Source organism: Platichthys flesus, chromosome 11 (genome assembly GCF_949316205.1).
Source record: "Platichthys flesus chromosome 11, fPlaFle2.1, whole genome shotgun sequence".
NCBI lineage: Eukaryota > Metazoa > Chordata > Actinopteri > Pleuronectiformes > Pleuronectidae > Platichthys > Platichthys flesus.
Window position 1 is genome coordinate 21,037,322 of NC_084955.1, and position 23,697 is coordinate 21,061,018.

The window sequence follows — 23,697 nt, forward strand, 5'->3', positions numbered from 1 at the left end:
GTAGTTTGTCCTGACTCTTGCTGAGGGTTAAGGACAGAGGATGTCACACCCTGTTAAAGCCCTATGAGATGAATTGTAATTTGTGAATATGGGCTATACAAATCAAATTTGATTGATTGATTAACTCCGAAGCATATTGACGTTTTACGACATCGATATGTAAAACAAGTATTGATCAGTTGAAAACACAATTTATTCTTTAATTCCGAAGTGCAGTTAGATGCAGTCCTAATTGACAATTCACTGGGAGATATTCGGTTTCTTTAGTATTTTTCATTTTTGCGTCTGTCGCGCGTTAGAATCATCATCAAACCAATTTCCCACATCTGATTCTCCTAGGATTCCACTGGGAGACCAGCTAGAGAAAGTCCTGTGCTTGTCTGAAAGCAGCTTAAATGTCCACATTGTCACGGCTCTAAACCGGGAATAGAAAAGGAAGAGCGTCCTACACAGTGGGTCAAGGAATAAGTGGGTGGTGGAACACGACACAGCTCTCTCACCTTGTGGCTTTCCCAGAGAGATGGGCTCGCTGGGCTCCGAGGGGTCACTGACTCCGTACTTGTTGATGGAGCGCACTCGGAAGCGGTACTGCTTCCCCTTGACCAGGGCGAACACTGGGAACCTGGGAGAGTTGACCACCATGTCCAGACTGGCCAGCTCCCAGCTGCTCTTCCCTGCCAGTGACTGATCCCAGCACAGCGTTAAGATGAAGTAGAAAAAGAAATATCAACACAAATAAGATTTGAAACTTCTACCTGCAAGGACACGTTCATTACTCAGTATCCTTCAACGCACTTTAAAGACGGAAAAATACGCTTTAAAAAGCCCCATTAATTTTTTTTAGCACCACTTGCTCTTTACATAACTGGTAATTGACACATGTTTTTGAATAAACCACTTAACGTGGAGACAAGGACAGAAAGAGGAATAAAGATTGGCAGTGTAGAGTGAAGGCAGGAAAATGAAAAGTTGCTCAGGTACAGAAAGATGGAAAGTGTGAAGACATAAACAGAAGAGATGTCGGGATGAAGCACAAAATGGAGATTCAGAATATTGGAGCCAACTCATCTTGACGCGTTATCTTCATCTTTGTCAATTAGTCTCTTTTAACAAATGATTTTAAATACATAAATCACATTGTATAGCACTAATGTCGTCTATTATATTCTGTATATATTTGGGCCTCGCCATTATGTTCTGCCTATTTGACGAGACAATAGCACGAGGCACGTCAGAGACATCAGTGGTTGCAAAGTGCTTGCTCAAGGGCGAAGGGGGTATTTGAATGTTCCTTTCATTATATAAGTGGGAGAGAAGAAGCAAACTTTAGTAATTTTCTGATGCCTTTGACGTGTTTGACAGTTTTATTACCTCGGTAAGTTATAAAAGTCCAATAAAAATCTATTTCCTGTGGCAGTTTTCTGATTATTGGATCTGGAGGCTGTTGGGCGTTGATATTGGTGAGACCGGGCTCTTTATTGTTATAAAGAATATAGGTCAGTCTCCCCAGTTTGATAAGTTGGAAGTGAACTTTTGTTATTTTTGTCTTCAGTTTGAACTTCGTGTCTCCTCCTGGGGGCGAAATAACCACCAATATTTTAAAGTTTGATCTGCAGTCTTATTTTTTACAGATTGAAATACTGTTAGATAAGTCAAGATTAGATAAGTGTGTGTGTGTTTGTGTGTGAGTGTGTGTGTGTGAGAGCTGACTGACCTGCTCCACGTAGAAGTTGAGCGGCTCCCTGCCTCTGGGTTCAGGCTCGGTCCAGCTCAGGACCACATAGGTGTCGGTCACCTCGGAGGCGTGGACATCCGTGGGAGGGAGAGGAGCTTTGACCTGACCTGAGGAGCAAAGAGAGGAGGAGGAGGAGGAGGAGGAGGAGGAGGAGGAGGAGGAGGAAGAAATTAAAGTTGCACAAGGTCAGCGGAAATGAAAGCAGAGTCGAGAAGTGCTTTCTGACATATTGCTTCTGCTGAAATCTTTGCATCAGGAATTTTCATGCTTTGTCTGCTGGATTCGAGCAAAGGACGGAGTCGGCGCGATTTAACTCACTGCCCCAAATTTCACCTCCGTTTCTAATACATAAGTGCACAGATAACAGAAAGTCAAAAAGGCCAGAGTCAGCACACTCGCAGTGATTCTCCGTGTCAGTCGAGGACAATGGAAGCCTCGAGTTTCACTGTCTTTCCCTCTGTTTGTTTCCCCCTGAAGAGTTTAACAGAGCTGTGCTGAGGATCAGAGAGAAACTCCAGAGCAGAGAGAGAGCAGTGGAGATGACAGACAATGATCTGGTGCAGCCAGCGAGCCCCTGTGTGCTTCTCTGAGTGTGTGGACACTAGAGCGTTGAAGTAGCGAAGCATTTTATATTCTTGAGGATCTCTGCTCAAGCACAATGGATATGAAATAAGTCGGCTAGGTTTAAGTGCTGATATTTGCCTGTGGAGGGGGGTTTGTGGATGTTTAGCCATATCAGTCATTTTAGAGCCCTTTTAATACAGAGCCCACCTACACAATTGAATATTGTTTGAGCAACATTTTAAATCATTGTCCAGAGAATTCCACAGTTTAATTTCATACACAGAAATACACATCTGTCTTAATGTAGGTCAAGGAAATGCAGATAACATATACCCCTCACATATATGCACATATATACAGATCTCGATTCCTAAGGCATCATTTAAAATGTGTGTGTGTACTGCAGCACGTGTCAGAGCTAGATGAATGAAGATTGATCTCACTGAATTCATTTGGTTCTGTGTTTTGAAAAAACGTTAAAGCTGCACTCGTCTGCGTGCATCCTTTGTTTTCCCACCTCCACACCTAAAAAACATGGATGCACCTCCTCCACTACATTTGTTTTTCCTGTTTGTCGTTCCAGACACTGATCCCTGCTTCTCCGTCTCTCACCACCTCAGGTCATTATGTGCATTTACCCGGAGAGCCACCAGGGACTGTTGTTTCTTTTCATTTCCCGTAAATGGAACAAATGCTCATCGCCTCGGCCCGTACTATCACATCGGATCATTGTTAAATATAATATGAGGATGCATTAAGCCCCTGGGCCCGAGGCTTCCCACAGGCGAGGAGGCTGCACCCTGTGCGCCGGGGAAACGTGGATGGCTGTTTGAAACCGTGGGGCGAGAAATCTTCCGATGGCAAAATACACTAAAATGAAAATGCAGCATTCTCACCTTCCAGTTCATCTTTCGTAACGGTGATGGTCCTCCCTCTGGCCACTTTGACCGCTGACAAGAGAGAACGAGATGGAGAGAGATAGAGGGAGAAAGGGAGGGAGAGGCAGAGGGAGAAAGAGGGGGAGAGACACCTGGGTAATGAAGTTGTATACGAGAACCCGTGACAACACTATTAGTGCAAATGTTAGAGGGGCAGCCAGTGGTGAGGGAGCCGGAGCTGGAGCGACACAAAGGACGTGAGAGGGGGAGCGACATGGAAGGATGGAGAGCGAGGCCGGAGGCAAGTCGACCTTCTGTCCGTCCTTCATCTGTGTTTAATGATCCACAGCAACAGACCAGAGCCCATCTGTCCTCCCCGGCTACACACACACACACTCTCTCACACTGCGCCCACCCATGGACACACACACACACACTCAAACACTTACTTAACGTCTCATTGGATTGTTCCCACCCCTCCAGCAAACTAAGTATTTAAGAAAACATATCGCCTTAAAACATAATCTCATAAGAGTCCAACGGTCCACGGCAGGAGGCCATTAGAAGAGCTGCCCAGTGCTAACAGCAAAGCCCAGACGGAATTAGAGAAAACGTCTGAATAAATAATGAGGAAACGATATGAATTCAGATGTAACTGTACACGAGGGGTCACTGGATGGTTGGAATCAGATGTTGAACTTAACAGTGTCCAGATCTTAACACAACTGAACACAGATGCAGGATGTTTGTGTTATGCAATGCTATCCTTCATCAAGAGGCCAAGACAGGGAATATCTTCTGAAGGGAAACGTTTGCTTCCTCCTGCAAAGTTTCAAATTACCTTGCAAATAAAAGTTCTGGAAATATAAAAACCCTGCATGGTTTAAAGATGCATGATATACAGAGTAACCTATGAGCAGTTGATGTGTTCTGTCAACATGTTTCCCTTCAAAATAAAAGGCCTCAAGCCATGAGCAGAGATGATGAGTTTCAAACTCCAAAACCAATATCGCCTCAAGTGATGTCACTCATCACAACTTCCTCTGGAGCCACAAAAGGCTTAACACTAAATGTTCACGACTATATTCTGATCCTCTTCAACACAGAGTTTTAAATATGAACTTATACAGACTAACAAGGACATTTGTTTATTCTTCTTTTCTGATGAGCTCCTGTAATTGTCCTCGTGAAATCAAGTGAGTTTCTGATGATTTTAATCTACATTTAATTTGAGTTAATCGGGCTCTGTTGACTTTACATCTTTCACCATCTGTGGTTCCCTTGCTCTTGTGATAATGATGCAACATTTCCTAAAATATTTTTGGGACATTTATAATTTAGATGGGCTTTAATATGCATCAACACAACTACAACAAACAATTAAAAAAACATCACTACAACAAAAATACACAACAGGAAAGAGCATACCAGAAAAGCAGCAAAAGATCAGGAGAAAAAATGAATCAATTGAACATATACTCTAAAATGAATTGGTTAATTATAAATGTGATGTAAAACAATGTCATGGACCTGGACGTTGTTAATAGGTGGTGTCTGGCTGTCAGTGTGTGTGTTACCCAGGCTCCTGGTGTGCTGCAGGGGGTCGGCAGTGAGGACGGGCTCTGTGGCCTTGGACGGACGTCCCGCTCCGGCCTTGTTGACGGCACGGACTCTGAACTGGTACCGAGTTCCCTCCTTCAGCCCGAACACTGGGAAGTGACACACTCTCTGAATGTGCACGTTGCAGCGCACCCACTCGCCCTGACCGACTTCATATCTGAGTGAGAGAGAAAGAGATGAGTCGATCCCGAAGAAGCCACATAGTGTGCGATAATAAAGAAAGACAAGCTCGAAATAAGTGGTAAACAAAGAACCAAATTCATGGTGTTTCAACCCCTAATGTGCAGCCTGCAGGGCGCAGCAATATGAAACCAATTGTAAAACACTTTCGCCTTCACAACAACACATCTAATTGTGTAAATACCCAAGCAAGGCCTGTAATTGTGAGCAGATTATACAAACGCTGATAACAAACTGTTGCCTCTCGGAGCAAACAAAGACGGAAAAGTGCAGCTCGCGAACAATAAAGTGTTGCTAGGGAACTGGGAGGTCTCTTCCATTTCTCTTTCCTCACCCTGCAACCAGTCTCATTCAGGAGATGCATCCACTACACCAATTAAAGAGGACACAAAGAGAGATGCACACAACTACAAACACACACATCCCTTCCCCCGACACACACGTGGACAGGATGTTTGTGATTGATTGGTGTTTGGTTGATAAGTGCAGCACCTGTCCTCCTGCGGGAGTCTTTGACTCTGCTGTTAACACAGTGTTTAGGGCTGATAATCACCATGTACACAATCCATCTCATGTGAACGCTGCCAAATGGATATTACAGCACCGCTGGTCGCCAACACCTCCATCTTTATCTGCCCTAATCCAATTTCCTCAGGAGCAGCACAAAAAGCAGGATTAAGCTTCTCGTCTTACTGTCCCGCTGCTGTTGACTCATCACACAGGAAATTGCTCAACGTTCAATCTAAAACAAACCTTTATTATGGAGACTCGGTCAATGTGATCTCAGCCTGAGAGATCTAATGAAAATATCTAAATAATCTTTGGTGGGAAGGTTATAATAAAAAAAACAAACAGATAAGCACGTGGGGATCATTTTTCAAAATGTTCTCACTGAATCTGTTCTAAATCAATTAACTGTTTTATTTATTTAAAAACATTTTTAATTCCAAAGGATATTTTGTTTGTCTTCTCATATCGGAAAGTCTAAAAATGTGTATTTATCTTCATCATTATTCTTTAATTTCTCTTCAGAGTAAACCTCCACTCATGACTTCCCCAGATGTCTCAGAGGCTGTCATTGGTTACAGCTTAGTTCAGTTTAATTAAAGAGTGTGTTCACAGTGATTGTTTGTAATCATCAGAAGTGGATTAACTGGGACATTGGAGACATGTTTTAAATCCTCACCTCATTCGAAAAGAAAAGAAGAGAAATTCTGAAAAGGCTCCGAAAAATGGAAATTTAAACATTTACATTTCCGTAAACTCTGCTGAGGACGAGTGTGAGAGAGGATCAGATGCTGGTGAACAGCTACTGAACCGACTTTGTGGAGTTTTGTCTCCAAAGTCAAGAATCAACTTTCGGCCTCAGTTGCTGCTTCGTCTCCCCGGAGTGATCCTCACCTCTCCACATAGTAACCGTCCACCGGGGATTCTCCGTCAGCACTGGGCGGCTGCCAGGTGAGGAAGACGTAGTCCCTGTTGACGTCAGATACCTGGACGGCCAGAGGAGAGGCAGGACCCCCCAGCACTGCAGCGGAAGCATCTGCGGACGGATGAGAGGGAAGATTGTGATTATTTTGAGTTGACGGATAAATCACTATTAATCTTTGCCAATATAGGCTCATAAGAACTCTTCTTTTACAGAATGAGTTAGTCAGAAAGCGCATATTTGCTTGTATTTGTGTTTTCTTTTTATTTACAGTTTTATAATAAAAGTTATGGTTAAATTGTGAATTAAAGATAGGCCTCAATAACATGTCTTCGTCATGAGGGTTCATCATCAACATCTAAGGAATTAGTCAATTAGTCAATCAGCAAATATTTAACTACTAAAAGTTTAACTTTCTGGATAAATCACGTTTTCAAATGTGATAAAATCTTCCCTTTTGTAAATTTGACGAATTGGGGTTTTGGACAAATTCGGAAATTGGAAGATAAAACTCTTCAATCGGTATCATGGGAACTTTTAAATTCTCTGAACATCTCATATAAGATCGAGAGAAACCTGTATGTTGTGGTTTTTTTTGCAGATTTTGTATGCAACTGTGTGGTCGCTGGCCGTATGTGCACCTCATCCACAAGAACGAATCAGTTCACATTATACTACGACTGAGGTGGTGTATGTGCACTGGTGCATGAGTAAGTACTGATATTATACAGAGACACACACACACACACACCCACTGGTTCCTCACTGAGATGCCCAGACACATTTCTACTGTTTGATGAGTCAAGTGCTGCCGGTGTGGTATCTAACTGCCCGCTGCAAACAGAGTCTAAAGGCAGCTGAAGAGGAGCTTGACTGATGGAGCAGTTTCCCGCGAATGAATCAGGAAATTAAAGTCGGACCAAAAATCTGATGAATACAAATCACGTTTTGAGTGAAGGTTTGAGCCAAAGCCCATTTCATCCAGATGCTCTCCTCATGAAAACAGGTTTATCTATATGCAAAGGTGTCAAGGTCACTCCCCCGTGTGTTTGTCGGGTCGTTTTCAAACAGAATATCTCAGAATGAAGCATATCACTTAAAAGACACGTTGGCAGGCAGCTTAGAGAGGTCGCTGAGGATCCGGGGAGCTTCTGATGTGAGCTGACAGATATTTACTGGCGTGACAAAGTGTCCGTGAGCATGTTTATAAAGTAAAGCTCAGCGTGAAGTAGTGATACGGTCCTGAAGCTGCAACACGTACAGAAATAACAGACATTTGTGTATGTGATTCTCCATTAGCTGCTAACAGAGCATCAGCATCTCCTTTATTGGGTCCATAGAAAAATCAAGTTCCTATATGTAATATGTTTTGGTGCAAATTAAAACAACCTACTGTTTGTGCTGTTTGTGGAAACATTTTCTTCATAATTATTTATGTACTGATTCCCGAAATGTCTGTCTTTCTGTAGCGCCCTCATCTCGAAAACTGTTCATCTTATCACCTTCACACTTGGCATGTGTATCGCTAAGGGCCCAAGGGAAGTGTAGCGACTTGGACTCAAGATACGCTCAATAATTTAAACTTTGAATTAAAAGGTGACCAGCGACAGATGGGACTCAAGAAGACTACCGAATGATTCTCTGGTTCGAGGTTCAGCGAACTTTGAGTAAACAGGTGAACATCTCTTTGTGCAGCGGTGGAGGTGAATCTTCAGGGATCAGAGTCCAGACTAGGAAATCAGAGGACATTTAGACTAAAAACATTGTGGTCCCCATTTACTTTCATTGCATTGGATTTGGTTGCAACGCTGTTTACCCCTGAATCTCCAGAAGTGTTTCATGGCCTCAAACAGTTCCCCCCCCCTCCATCGGCAAAGTGGTGAGAAGTGTTGATAAATGTCAGATGTATAAATGTGAATAGAAACCGTTCCTGTTGGTCCTCACCTGTGATGTAAACAAAAGCCCTGTGTTCCTCACTTGACTCCCAGGTCTTCAGCTGCACAGTGTAAACACCTTCATGCTCCTTGTGTGCAGCCTTCAAAGTGATGGAAGCCTCATTGTCCACCGTCCTGATGTCCACATTGTTGGACTGATGCAGCTGTACGCCTGGAAAAGGAGACGAAAGGGAAAACCCATTCAAACGGCCAATAAAGCCAGCTCGCACGACTCGTCTGTTATTCTGTTTACCGTCTCTGAACCAGCTGACGTCCTGCTGGTAGGGCAGCAGAGCCGCGGTGAAGGTGCACCTCAGGGTGAGACTGTCCCCCTCCTTCACCCAGGTGGGCGGGAAGCAGGAGCCGAAGTGGGCCTCGTCCTCGAACCTCGATCCTAGAAGGGAAGGTGACAGGAGGGATAAAAGGAAACAGGGAGAGGACACAAAATGTGAAAAATACAGTTAGCAGTAAACAGGAGGAAAACTGGCATAAATAACACTAAAAAGATAAAATGAGAGAAATATGTTTTCACTGGGAACCCACAGGGCAGAGATAAAATGGATATAGAAAAGTAAGTCCACTCCAGACACCAAAAAGGATTTCCAGAGAGTTATAATTTTGTTTTTTGGATGTTGCACAATAACACTGAGCTGACCTCCTTAGGACAAGCATGACAGGTTAGGAGGAGAGGAATGACAAAGTAGAGGAGGTTCGTCTAAAGATAGGAATAAACGTGAATGTCTTGCGTATGAATCCCAAAGACAACAATCAATCGCTGCTTCCTTCATCATTTCCCAAGAGCTGTCACGAACCCCGTCAAAGTGCAGTCTCTGATGTCTCTGTATCATCGAGTACCTTTGTGCTGTGACATCACTTTGTCTTTATTCTCCGCTCGCTGTTACAAGCTCTTCAATTTCCCTCTCCGGTGACGGGAAGTGAGACGGAACAAAGCGAAACCATAGGAGCTTAATTAACTAAAAAGACCATCTCACGCAGATGGGCAGAGGAGTAATAGACAGAGACCCTCTGCTTCATCCGAGAGAGACAAAGGACAGCGAGCGGGGGAGAGGCGTCCCCTTGAGGAAACAAAAGAGGACAGTGGAAGAGCTGAAGATGTGACAATTTATTCTTTTTAAGTGAACAATTCCTGACAATTTTTTCGTTCAGCTAATATTCTCCCACTTGTCAAAGCAGCGAAGCAGAGCAGTCCTGAAGTGAGATATACACGTGTGCCACGAGGTCTCATCAAGTCCTTTTCTCAGGGATGATCAGAGGGAGTGTGACATGTTCTGCTTAGCGGCTCCGACTATCACAGGGAACGTGCCTGGACCACTTAGATCTTGGTTTCCCATCATTCAGGTGCTCAATCTCCGGCTTCCCCTCAGCACGATGATGATTAAAAAGAATTAACCACAGTTGTGCTTTTGCTTATTGAGTAATTCATGTCGGTAAATGTGATAAAAATCAATTATCAGCCACAGAAAAAGCTGCGTGTAATTCCTACGAGCTGATGAAGCTTAATTCGAAATGATTACAACTTTGTTTCTGTGTGTGTGAGGTGAGGAATGTGTTGGCTGGTGGCGACACAGCGTTTCTGCAGTGTGGTAAAATGTCGGTGTCAAAACAACATTGAACTCCAACGGTAAAAACAGTTGAATAGGAAAGTATAAACTTTTATCATATGTAATTGTCCCAATAAGATGTATGTAGGTCGTGCTCAACATTTAAACATACACCTGGAATTTTGAAGTTTGAAATATAGATATTCCTGCACGTTTGCATTGCTATAAGCTGAATGCTCTCTGCATACTGTGAATCCCAGATGAACCAGAATGACAAGGACATAAAGGTTCACCATTGGTTTTCCTTCGAAGTGGTGGATTATAAGTATTATATTGGAGTTTATGATGTGTAAAATCTGAATATATCTTTTAAAATATTGCATAGTATCCTCAAAAACAGGATAGGGCATTTACACAATTGGTTTCTAACCCCAAAAAATATATTTGATTGAGATAATCATCATGGTTTGGTTTATAAACTGCACAGTTTAGGTCCAGGAACAGTTTGGCTCTTCTTCAGAATAAAAGCACTTGGTGGAGGTGTTGCATTCACTGTCAAAATGAATCAGTGTCGACTGCAGATCGGGTCGTGAACATCCGTCTCCTCCATCAAAGTTTCATGCCTTGCTGACCTTTCCATCCACCCTGAGAGTGTTCACGCACGATGACCACATCTTAATTCAAAGACGAACATCAGCACAGCTCCAGTGGCCACATGCACAGCGAGCGCGATCAGATCCTGAGCAAGGTCTGGTTGAAAATGTCCTCATCCTTACACACTGTGGAGGATAATCTAGGCCAAAGAGTGCCACAGCCAATATACGATGCTCCACAGCTCGGAGCAAAACGGAATAAATCCCCCTGCCGTCCCTGGAATGAAATATACATGACTGACACGTGGGCTCATTTGGAAGCAAGGCTTTCCATCCCTATAGCAGCTATCCCCCCCGCCTGTCTTACACTCCCTCTCCCCTGGACACCCACACAGAAACACAAACCGCCATGGCAAACAAACGCCTCCAACGCTCTGCCCCCTTTCAATCCATCCCCATCTTCCTTCATGAGGTGCAGCGTGTAAAGCGAGGCAGAGATGTTGGGTCACGCTCTTCAAAGCTCTTCCCAGCCCACCCTGGTTTACTGGTGCAGGGAGGGACTTCAAAGGGCGGCGGAGAAAATGAAAGGGGACACTTTTCATTAGGGCCTTGGCGTGAAGCTTACCGGGGGTCTGCCAGCTCTCTGAACCGGCCCCGGCTCCTTGATATGCTGCATCGCCAAGCGCCAGGGCCCGACGGGAAGAGATGGGGGGGGGGGGGGGATGGAGACAGAGACAGAGTAAATGAGACCGTGAGGCGGCTGGAGACAGCGAGAGACAGCAGACAAATAAAACCTGGCAATGACACATTAATGCAAGTCACATCTAATACTCCCATTAATCTATTTTTACCCCCCCCCCCCCCCTGAAAAAAAATCCCCTGTGAAATATTGATAGCGAGGAGAAACCTTCAACTGTCTCATTACAGTCCTGACCAGCTTATTGATGTAGAGCATCAGGCAGCCTCACTGCCAGCCACAGCAGATAGGTGGTGGGTGGGGGGGGGTCATTTAACAAGTGCAAAAAAAAAAAAGAAGCAGATTATTATTATGAATGTTTCTGCCACAGGGCTGTGAGGCTGTGAGGCTGTGAGGCTGTGGCAGTTATTACTCACCACTAACACCGAACGTCCTCGTCCTAATTCATTATGCATGAGAGCTGCAATGGGATCTGTCTTCCCTGATTCTAAAGCTGTCGATTCTCATCCAAATATCACGTTCATAGAGAAACATGGGTCGCGGGGGGGTGCGAAACGTAATCAACAGTTTTCTCTAGAACAGAAACTACATCTGACTTCACCCGTGATGAGAAGGGAGGCACATGGATGTGTCTGATCATAATTTGGGCTTTTCGACAGCTTCATCACCCTGAGGGCGTCAAATGAAAGTCGGACAAATTTAAATACCCATTTTATAGCCGGATGTATATTGGATTTTTTGAGGCCATTACCAAAGCTGATGTTTGAAATTTAGAATAAAATATATCTTCTTATATTCATATTTCAAACCCATGGTAAACTGATTATGCGACATGAGAATTATGACCAAGACATTTACTGATTACATGATTTGGACATTTCATTTTCTATAGTGTGTGTGTGTGTGTGGGGGGGGGGGGGGTTCAATGGAGTCAATCAGTACATTTTCATTTGTTAAAATGTCAGATTCCTGATGCTGAAGAGAAAGATCGACTGACTATGTATTGTATTTAATCATTATTAGATGGTGTCAGTTTGAGTGATACAAGGTTTTATTAAATATGGCTATTGTAAAACCAGCACAGAACAGTTTGTATAAAAAAATCTACACTTGAAGCCAATAAAATGTAAACACACACACACTATGGATAAACAGGTTTTTATATTAGTGTGTCCAGGTGCGATAGGAGGTTGTGTAGAGCAGATATGACAGACGGAGCTACTCACAGTTCACCACAAGGGTTGCGAAGGTCGTGGCCTCACCCAGGGGACTCTGAGCCACTACCTTATACTTGCCAGCATCTTCAGGACAGCACCTTCATGGAGTTACAGAGCGAGTCACATGTTTAAAATCTGCACGATGTTGAAGTTGTTGCTGCAATGAGGACGTTCTGGAAACATTTTCGAGCACTAACCTACTTCCCTGTTGTGAATTAGGATTAAGATTGTGCTAGAGGAAACATGCAGCATTTAGTTTTTGAGTTTGACAGCCATGTTTGATCTCATAACAGGATTTCATGATCTCACCCACCAGCTATGTACAGTAGCGCAGACTGGACAAACTAAAAACCTTTTGAGTTTTGATGACAACTGAAGGCGATCACAGGTTCTCTTTCCTGTTTGGAAGGGGAAGGGGAGGTGAGGCTGCAACACGAAACTCCACCACTAGATGTCACTAAATCCTACACACTGTACCTTTAAAGAGAACTTTATTAAGAATTAGATGCATTTATTTGTCCCAAACACATGCACAGACATGCACAATCATGCAGGTAGGGAAATTTAACCTCTGCTTTTGACCCATCTGGTGCAGGACACACAGAGCAGTGAGCAACCATGTACGGCGCCCGGGGAGCAGATGTTGGGGGAGTAAGGTGCCTTGCTCAGGGGCACTAGACAGGGTAGGGAGAATTCTCTTGGATTTTTGGACAGATCAATCAAGGTTAGTCTTTTGTTGTTTCTCCGTGGAGTCGAACCAGAGTCGAACCAGAGACCTTCTCTGCCCATAGTCCAAGTTTCTGCCACTAGACCACCGCCTTTCCGGCGTTATTCAAGGTAAGGTGCCGTTTCATTTTGGTTGCCTCATATCATATATTGCGTCATACCTGCTAGAACTTCAAAAGATAAATGACTAAGGAGAAGCACACTGTTAGCCACACCCTTAGCATGTGAAGTGACATATTGTACATTTAATCAGGGATTCAAGCTTGTGACCTACCTTCTGATTTCCAGTGAGTTAACTCCAAATTTCTGTTTCAGGCTGTAATTCCACGGCTGTTCAGATAAAATCAGGGGGGCACCATTTTTGTACCTGAGGTAAAAAGGTAAACAGGTTGACTTCTGTCAGACATTCGGGTTTTATAAACAATATTAAAACAGAAGTGATCAACAGACTTCACTTTGGTGCTTCACACCTTTGCCCACTGGCTACTCATAGGGGGCATTCGATCTCATTGTGCCATCGCGGAGAGGCAGGCGTTTGCAGCTCATTGAGCTTGATCCCATATCAGATGGTGGAACCCAGAGCTGCAGGTTATCAGTGCCTCAGCTGAGCTTCATGAATACTGAGCGCTCAGTCTTTTCATCAGCGAGTCTCACAGCAGCTCAAGTATCAAGGTCGACAGTTTGGCACGTAGCCCAAATGAACGCAGGTACTTTCATATTAATACAGAGGTTGGTATTCAAGTCGTGTTGGTGTCATGACTCCTGTTTTTTCTTTGATGCTGTACATATCCTCATTCTTCCCGTCAAACTTTCAGAAGTTATAGCTTTCAAATGTTCCCTGAAAGGTATAATTAATGTTCATGAGACTTTTCTTCGTCTAACTAACTCCATTCATGAGGGAGAGGAAAATTTCAAAAAAATGACACCAGTCTGTAATACGACCTCGACAATAGAATGTAATAGAAATGTCTTAAAGGTTTCACAGTGGGGTTTTTAAGGCCAAAAGAATGGAGCGCTGCAGAGTCTTACCATGTGACCTTGGGGGGTGGACAGCCCTGGACGGTGCAGCAGAAGTTGACGGTCATGCCCTCCCAGACGCTGTGAGCCCTGAGTGGGATTGGAAAGTCTGGGACCTTCTGACTCAGGCGCTCCAGGTATCTCATGTGGGCGGATGCTTTCTGTTCCGCCTGAGAGGAAGACGGATACAGGAGAGGCAAAGTTTACAGATTTCAGTTTCTGCAGATATGATGAAAAGTGAAAGTAACACACTAATACAGATATTCTGGATAATAACTTGAATGATCGGATGGTGGTGGTGCACTGGAAAAACACGCTCTCGACAAGGGGTCAATGATGAAAAGCCAAAAAACATTCGGTCCTGAGAGCCTAACTTGTTGGTACCTGTCTGCGAAGGGCCTTTTTGTCAATCCGTGTGCGTAACACATGCTGACCCCTGATCACCGCCAGCTCCACCTTCTCAGCCTCGTTTCCAAACATGGTCCATTTATCTCTGTGATACTCTGCATCAGCAGCCAGTGTTTCCATCAGGATCTCCCTGGTGAACGCAGCACACATATCGATATGTTAGGGAATGTTTTTCTGTTCTCACACCAACTTGTTTTAGCCGTAAATGTGGCTTAAGAATATAAATTGAGGCCACACAACCAGTCACAACAACAACAACATGTGTCCATCAGAGGAGGTGACAGGAGCAGAGATTGTAAATATTCCCTCGGCACCTAAACATTTCACTCTGTCCAAATTAACAGACAAACGCTGCTGGTATGATTATAGGCAGCCTGTCGTTTAAAAGGCTCTGTGATGAGTTTGGTGGTTTGCTGCTCCGGTTACACCCACGTGTCGTTTCACGCCCTCACGCACGTTCACAGGGTTCTGAGAAGTTTTTTTTACGAGTTGAGAACATCAAGCCTCGCTGCCACGTCTGCTTCTCGTCGCTGGGAGGAGACGCAGTGCAGGGTCCTCTCACATCTCCCTGGTGATGGATGCGCACCGCTCCAGGAATCCTTCAGGTGTGGACGGTTCAAAGCTACGGTGCGTCGCCGGCTGTGTCACATCCTTGACTTCTCTTTCATCAAGTTTGTCGTGAAGGAGATGGCAGATAGCTGTGATAGCCTATTCACTCAGAAGAAGTCTTCTATGCAGGTGGCATTGTAAGTAGGGCAACTGTCACGGCTGTGGACTGAGGTTCAGGCCTGTTTTCTTATTCTACGTCTTCACTGCAGATCAGTGAATCCCTATCTGGTCCGCGTCTGCTGAACCTGCACTCATGGATATGTGCACGGTATATTATGTCTGTGAATATGCATGGACTCGCACATTCCCTCATGGACATGTATGTGCAGTTTACACACTCTAACTCACAGGGTGATGAATTTTTCCTGACTTCTAAATACAGCATTTTAACGCTCCCCTCTCTCATCGCCTGAGGGGTGTGGATCCTGAGTAGCCTTTTGATTGACGCTCCCCAGGGCTTAATTATTTGAACACGTAACAAACACACACACACACACACATGCACACACAGCCACAACAAACAGAGATAGCCACTGGCCCTACAGCGCACAAACAACATGAATAAACATGCAAATAATTACGTATGCATAGATAAATTTGCGGACAAGTACATGCAAACACACACCGATATCTTGAGGTTCCCAGAAACGCGGGTTGTGGACTTTTCCTGCCACGGGCGTGTTTAGTAAAGTGTGTGTCTGTCAGTGCTTTTAATCTGAGGGCACAGAGATTTTAAGCCTTGAGGGGAATGAACCGCTGGAACACATCGAGTCAGCGGGTGTGAGAGGTTTTATAGCTTAATTATTGCTCCGAATGGAAATTTTAATATTGCCTATTGGTGTGACGAACAGCAAACCCCTCCTGCCAAGGGAAACTGGGCATGCATGAGTCAGCTGCATAATTTACATTGCTACCCCTTAACCAGCAGGAGGAGATAACGGGGGAAGCCATTATGTGAATCAAACAGTAATGCCTGATTTGAGCCACACGCACCGGCAGAGGAAGATCCGGCACAAATCAAAACAAATGTCATGCTGCTTCATCCTGGACGACTTCGGGCCTTCCAGAAATAGTGAACCAATCCCCGAGAGCTCTCAACTTCATCCTCCTTTCCTTCCGCTCTCATCCTGGGAGGAGTCAATCACCTTCTGCATCATCAGGTTTTTTCAGCCTAAAATATCCACCCAGTCCACATCTGTCTCACTGCTCCTGAGGCAGAAGAGACTGGGAATGAATTGAGCTTTGGTTGGACGAGGAGGTGACCGTGTGTAATGTAGAGGGTTTTAATGGGAGGAAAAAATATAAAGGTGAGACAGAAAAAAGAGGATTTGGAGCTAAAGCATGTTAGCGGATGGGGATGATGATGAGATGCAGGGATGCGGTGGGAGAACTAATGAGATGTCATGTTGGCAGCTTCACATGGCTGCAGCTGAGGTTCATTACTGTCAGATGTGTTTTTGTCTTTCAAGAGGCTGCGACTTCATCCTCAATGACTTCCTCCCCTTTTCACTCTCCCTCCTCGTCCACAGTGTCGTCTGCAAATGTCATTGTGACCCCTGTTAGTCCGCGTGCTCTCTCTCTCTTTGGCAGCCACCTCCCATCCACTGGCTCCTTTCATCGCCTTCAGAAGAATATATCTGGTATTTGTAGCGGCAATGAAGAAGTCACGTCAAATCCTTTTTGACACAACACAAGTCCAATTCAGGATGAATTTGAGAAAAGGCAAGAGAGGCTGTCGTTAATCCTCCAAAAGTGAAAGTGGTATTGAGTCCCAGCGCCGATACTCTGTGACCCAGACAGGACGAGGTGCCCCCAGAGCGGCAGAGGGATTTCTGTAAAGGAAATTAGACCACAAGAGGCTTCCTGTTCCCTGTGACCTAAACATCCCCGCTGTGGGACTTTTTAAAAAGAAGATATTCGGCATCCTACTGGTAACAGCTGAGCAGTAATCCTGTCCTGAAAAGATAATTCTAAGACACTCTAAAAAACACACAGAAAGTTAAATATGTCTCACACTTCAACACAATCCTCTCAGATTCTGATTCAGGAGTTAAATACTTTTCGTGAATGGCGGCAAATCAAGTCCAGCCTCCAGCCACATGCTGACTTTTTAAAGCTCTAAACTTTGGTTAGTGAAATATAACCTGCACGTCCTGAATTACAACATAATTAAGTTTTTAAGAGTCCTGCCTTAAGGGAGAATGGTTAATGCTTGTGATTAGATTTTAAACTTTATTCAGGGCTTGTAACTGATGATAATTTTTATTATCAATTAATTTACTTCCTATTTCTCGCATTAATCATTAATCATTGATCATTAATCATTGATCATTAATCATTAATCATTAATCAGTTGATCTAAGGTTTTATGGTCCTTCAGTCTAAACTACAGCCAGAGAGAGTCTTTAAATGACTTTTTTTCCACCTAACTGTTCAAATCCCAAATCTATTATCAGGCGCGTTTCCTCATAGAATCACTTGAATAGCTTTCTGACCAATTAAACTAATCCTCAACTCAAACTCTTCTCAAGTGAGACGTGACTCCTCTTCCGTCTCCGTCAATACAGAGGACCTAGTTCCTGCCGGAGGACACAGTCGGATGGTTGTGGTTTATCGGCTTCATGACATGAGACTGGGAATGATGGGGCAGGTCCCCCAGCTGGCCTTTCACTGACAGACGGGGCTGAAGAAAGAAACTGAAGAAAGAACTCTGATTTCCGTTGTTCACTGAGACTCTTGTGTTGTCAATGCAGAGAAAAGCTCCAGTGAGACTTGAATCCCCCGAGTGAAGGAGAGAGAGGATGCAGTGACGGACTGATGGAGAGGACAGATGGAGACTTGAATTCGCTCCATCTCGTCAATTCATTTATTGTTGTAAACCGCAGCTATTAAAAGTTTTAAACAACAAAAAAAAAAACGTTTTAATTATCCAAACTCTCTAAACTACTGTATCACTTAAGTTGCCAGCTGGGTGCTACAGCTTGTCTGTTGTATTAATGTGATTGCGCTGCAGGATGCTGGAGAAATAATAAAGCTTTCTGCCGTCTTTATGTCCCAATGTGCTCCTACAGCACAAATATGATTTGAAAAACATTTTCAGCCTAACTATCTGTGTATTTTGAAATTATTTGTATTTGATTTCTATACTGCAATGGTCCTATAAGTCTCATATAAAGGTTAATTCACTGTCGTACTTTTATTTTAAATCAACAAAATACTAATCAGATGCTCTCCATGATGAACCACATAAAAATCATATTAATCTTGTTGGGGGTGGGCGATATGACGATATTATACCTAAAATATTTTTATAGCATAATAATTATTTAACTGCAAAACCTCATAAGCTGTACTGTATTTGATATTTATAGTGTTTTTAGAAGAGTTTGGAATGTCATCAATTAATCAATCAATTTCTTTATGAACTTTATTAGAGCCTTTATTGAAAAAGGCATTATTCAAAAACGACATGAGCCTCACAAACGTATGCGTTTCTGTTTATATTAACAAATAGGAAAGGTTTTATTTGACGGAATTTTCAAAGCATTTTTTTTTAATAAGGTTTATTGTTATGTAAAATATCAAGCCTCATTTACTCCATGATTTTATGCATTGCACTGCTGCGACGTGATTGGATAGCTACATGAACGCACTGCGTGAGTTTAGGGAGCAGTTGAGCAGATGTCCCTAATAAAGTGCTCACTGAGTGTGTCCTTTGCCCTCACCATGTTCTGTGTCGGGGGAAGCTGTCCCCGCTCAGGATCTCCTTGACGGACATGACGTCAGCGGGGATGATGGGATAGAAGTCCGAGTGGGAGGCGTCTTCATCACTGTGACATCCAGAGAACGATGAGGGAGGAAGGACACAAAGGCTGATTAAAACAATCTGTCATCATCCAATGACACAGGTGAAGGATTAAAGAACAGAAATCCTCCCTCCACAGTTATTCATTCAGCTGATGGAGGGATTGAGTGCTTTCATTAGCGTGTTATCCAATCCCAAGTTCATCAGACAGTTATTCTGCTCGGCCACTAGACAGCAGCAGTGACTCTCCCTCCTCAGTGTGAGCGGCAGAGGAGGCCTCACGTCACTCACAGCCCCACCAGAAACACAAGCTCTGATTCATTCTCAAACTCCAGGGGGATTCGCTTTAAAGCCAAAAACTCTTATCTTACAAAAAAGCTTCTGTAATGGATATATTCTGTCTCCTCCTCTTCCTCTCGTGAAGGACTCGCAAGATAAACAGTGACAAAAAAAAATTGCAAACTGCAAAAGAAAGAATCGGAGGCTGTTTGAAAATCGTCAGTGTGTGTTGTGTGTCGCACTAACACTCTCTGTCAGTCTCTGCGGCTCGGGGGAAAGCGAGCGACGTGCTACACGGCAGATTTATCTCTGCCGAGCACAACCACTCATATCGATATATTCGGAATTCAGCTGAGGTTCAAAATGCTGCTTTTGTGTTTCCTCTGCCAAGGTTGTTGTGTTTTCACCGTCATCTGTTTGTTTGTCGGTTGCTTTGTTGTGTTTGTAAGAGAGATTATACGAAAGCTAGCGGACAGATTACCGTGAATCCTGGTGGAAGTTTGTGGTTTGAGGCAGAAAAGAACTTTGGTGCCTGATCACGGGATTCTTCATCACTTTTTTTAACATCGGGAGTTATTTGGCTTTATCACCAGTTATCGACATTATGAGCTATTGTGAAATGCTAGGACCCAAATCATCTGCATCTGCTCTCTCAGTGTTTCCTCTTTTTTATGACTGGTGTCCACACACACACGCTCTATTGTTTGCAGGGAGCTTATATAACAGGGAGCGACGGGAGCTGCTGGTGCGACAGTGGTATTAAATTCAAACAGGAGTTTGGATGTAATTCAATAGGTTGTTCGCGGGACAATGGTGATTGTAATTGTTACGGTTACAGGAGGTCATCAGCCGCAATGTGCGTTCTTTTAATCCACAATGTGTCTGTGTCCACTGGGGATGGAGCAGTTTGTGTTGTCGTCGCTAGACACGCACTCAAAAGAGATGACAAATCAAAGACACTGCCAGTTGCTGTCTCCCTCTATTTAGACTTGGTTATTGTGTTTATCGCGGGCACATTGTCACGCAGACACACACACAGAGACAATAGATAGATGGTGTGTGTAAAGCTATACTCAAGCATGAGCTCACCATGTAAAGAGCCAACACTAAACTGAGCTGACCTTTGTGTGTGTCGCTGGGGACAAGGTCACTTGGGGCAAAGATGTTGAAAGACAGTTCTGTGATAGAAGATGCATTAATTTAAGTTTTTCTTTAATTCAGACGACTAATACACGTTTTAATGCTTTTCATAAACATTTCTGTCTGTTTAATGGGTCTATAGTTACATAAGCCTTTTGCCCTGTGCTATACTACATAACAGGAAAGGGCTAAACACAGAAATAACAAAGTTTGTCTGTCTGAGCTGTGTGTACACCCAGGTGTGTGTTGCGCGCCAACAACCACTACCTGTCCTCAGGCGTTTGCTTTGAACCAGCCATCTTACAAATGGCAATGCAAATTGACGTTACTTCTCCTTTTCTTTTGTTTGTGAGCTGGGAGATTTCCCCATTTCACAGCCCTCCGAGGACTACTTCTGCTTTTGCCGTCTTATTTTTTTTCTCTGTTGTTTTGTTTAGGTTCCCTGAGTGTGTGCCGAGAGGCCCGGGCGTTGAATAATGTAGTGCGGAGCTCGGGGCGCGGTAGCACGGCCACGGATATATACACACACACACGGACAGACACACTCATGGCATGCATACGAACAGGAGCATGGAGGAACCACGCGAGGCAAAGCTTCAAAGACCAGATCCACTGCTACTGTGTGCAGGACGGTTTAATGTGTTTTTTATTATAAACAACAGGCTTCCTCAAAAATATATTAACGCGGCATTACCAGCAGGAGGAAACAAAAAAAGAGGGAACCTGAGAGGCACCGGGTGATGCATTGTCGTCAGTGTTGTGTGCACGTCAACAACTTGTACTAAATCACAACCCGTACCTGTGAGCGTATTGTGCAAACAAGGAGAAACAAAATAGATTTTTTTATTTAAACTGTTGTTGCACGACTGTTGTGTTATTCAGTAGTTTTGTGTGTGAAGCCGCCCGGAGGCGAAGCTGTTCAGTCAAACATGAAGATATATCTGAGTATTCCTCCACTGAGGGCGTTCGAAGTTTAAATTTCAAAATGCACCTGCTCTTTGCTCTCTCTCTTTCTCTCTGGGATGTTTTCTTTTTTTCTAAACAGAAAAAGACATAAGCTCTAAGATCAACTGAACCAACAGTGATAGAATAATGATGGAATGGGTCCACATCCCTTCATTTAGCGATGGAGACCCCCCAGGTTTTTCTAATTGAATGACTCACTGCAGCTGGGGGGCTCTTGAAATGAAAGTAAATTTGAATTGAGACTATTAGAGCACAGTCGGAGTGAATCATACGAGATCTCACTGGACTCATTTGCTAGCGTTAGTGAACTTTGTGTGAAATATCATTTCATTTCTAATGCCCCACTGCAGCTGAACAGGCTACATGTGTATGCTTCTGTATCCTCCCAGTATAGAGTATCTGAACATTACTATTACATCAAGGTATGTGTGAGTGAAAGATTTAAAATCATGCAACCTGTAAAGAGCAGAAAATAATTAAAAAAAAGTTTTATTACAACCAGTGGAAAATGTTGATAAAGCTCTATGAGGTAAAGTGCACTGGAGGCAGATTTAATGATAATTCACGGTTTCCACGTCCGTGTTGCTGCAAGGGTTCAGCATTACAGCCCCCCCCCCCCCCCGCCTCATAAACCGGTTCCTTGTTCTGTGCGTCTAACTTATGTGACAGCTGCAGTTCTCCTCCCTTATCGTTATCAAGCTGTCACTCAGTCTCACGCATCTTCTTCATGCGTCTGCAGCCAAACAAAAGACATGTTTGTCTTGCTCTCAGCGGCTGTCATCAGGTGGTTTCTGGTGAATGTATATTCACCCCCCCCCCCCCCCGATATATAGAGAAGTGCGTCCCGGACAAAGATCCGGGCAAACAGGTTTCACCCGCTTGTCGTGGAATTATAGATGGCAGAAGGAGATAGACAGAAGTTCCCCTACAGTTTTCTGAGAAGTGTTAAAGATGTTCTCACATGTGTTGTGCGTCATGATCTGCTCTTTGAACTTGACATTGTTTTTTCGGCCGCTGTTTCTTGAACTTGAGCTTTTAAGCCACAAGAGAGGAAAAGGTTTCAAGTGCTCAGGAAAAGTCTGCAGAACCACTTCATGCACCACGATGAAAAGTTTTCTTTTCATCTGCATTTGTTTGTCAGTTTGCAGGATTACAGAAGAAACTACTATTACTACTAACTAGGTTTTGTGGAGGGGTGGGACATGAACCCATTAGATATCATATATATTCATTACTTTCTTTTACATTGTGTAAATGTATAAATTGGCGTTTTTCCATCTTGATAGGAGAAATAATGCATGTTTAGGGGACTGTTATTTATGAGTGTGTGCAATTTGGTTTATATCTTATTTTGAGAGCTGCTGTGTTTTACAACGCGTGCGCTAGGGAACTCCCATTTTACTATTTGTCTTGGAAACCAGCCGTTGAACTGGAACACCTTCTGTTTACTCGCCATTTCACCTAATATCCACAGCACTATAACAATACTCCATTCATAGTAATTCAGCTGCAACTACACACTACTGTATTGGTTTATTCAGCGCTTCTATCTAGTAAATCAAGCCGAACTGCCCAAATAGAGAGGCCCTGGTGCTGACGTCTCTGTGGTGCAGTGGGACTCAGTGACAAGTGAATGTTGCATGAGTGTGCATTGAGCTCCCAGCTAATCCCACTGGTCCCCTGGCTGCATTTTAGTGAATGTGATGTCTCCCAGTGCTCAGAGTGAGCAGTCTGCCAAATGTTTCCCCTTAAACACAAACGTCATGTCATCCTGCCACTGGAAAAACAAATCAGCCGTGAACAGCTTTGCATCAATTATTCAACAATATACAAAATCAACTTTATCTACTTCGTTATTTATTTAGGTGTAAATTTGGGGCAGAGTCTGTGAACGCGGAGGCAGAATAAAGAATGATGTTCTCCGATGGTAAAACGTGGGTTTAACAAACAGCCTCAGTCTTAACTCGATCAATTAATCTGTTCCAAATTGTGTTTTTTCTAATAAATGAAGAAAAATACCTAGTGTATGAGATCATTTTGAATATTAATCAGCTTGTTTCACAGGGTTTGTGGCCTCAAGCGTCTGTTTCCTGATACCAGAGCAATGGCTTCCCTTATTTTGTCTCATTTCACGATAATTTCTAAGAAATGCCTGAAGCCGGAGATACTGAATTATTTCAACATCTTTTCTTGTTTTAATTAGAATCAGGGTGAAGGGCTGATCAAGAGACAAATGCCTTGTTAGGATGAGCATAGTTATTTTCACTGCTGTAGAATTCAGCTGAATAATTCTGATTATGGTTTCTTTTTTGTCAGGAAAGCAAAATTTGCAAAATTT

General features: G+C 43.5%; 1 protein-coding gene across 1 annotated transcript in view; it reads right to left on the bottom strand.

Annotated features, from left to right (window-relative positions):
* myom3 (myomesin 3) overlaps nt 1-23,697 on the bottom strand; it is a 47,384-nt gene that overhangs the window by 20,133 nt on the left and 3,554 nt on the right. The window contains exons 3-15 of the mRNA XM_062399208.1: nt 18,895-18,999; nt 14,537-14,690; nt 14,165-14,322; nt 13,410-13,502; nt 12,419-12,507; nt 11,121-11,165; nt 8,594-8,734; nt 8,351-8,512; nt 6,379-6,520; nt 4,755-4,954; nt 3,196-3,249; nt 1,715-1,842; nt 501-684 (exon numbers count right to left, since the gene is read on the bottom strand). Of these exons, the coding sequence (XP_062255192.1) occupies nt 501-684; nt 1,715-1,842; nt 3,196-3,249; nt 4,755-4,954; nt 6,379-6,520; nt 8,351-8,512; nt 8,594-8,734; nt 11,121-11,165; nt 12,419-12,507; nt 13,410-13,502; nt 14,165-14,322; nt 14,537-14,690; nt 18,895-18,999 (1,655 nt within the window). The remainder of the gene's footprint in view (nt 1-500; nt 685-1,714; nt 1,843-3,195; nt 3,250-4,754; nt 4,955-6,378; nt 6,521-8,350; nt 8,513-8,593; nt 8,735-11,120; nt 11,166-12,418; nt 12,508-13,409; nt 13,503-14,164; nt 14,323-14,536; nt 14,691-18,894; nt 19,000-23,697) is intronic.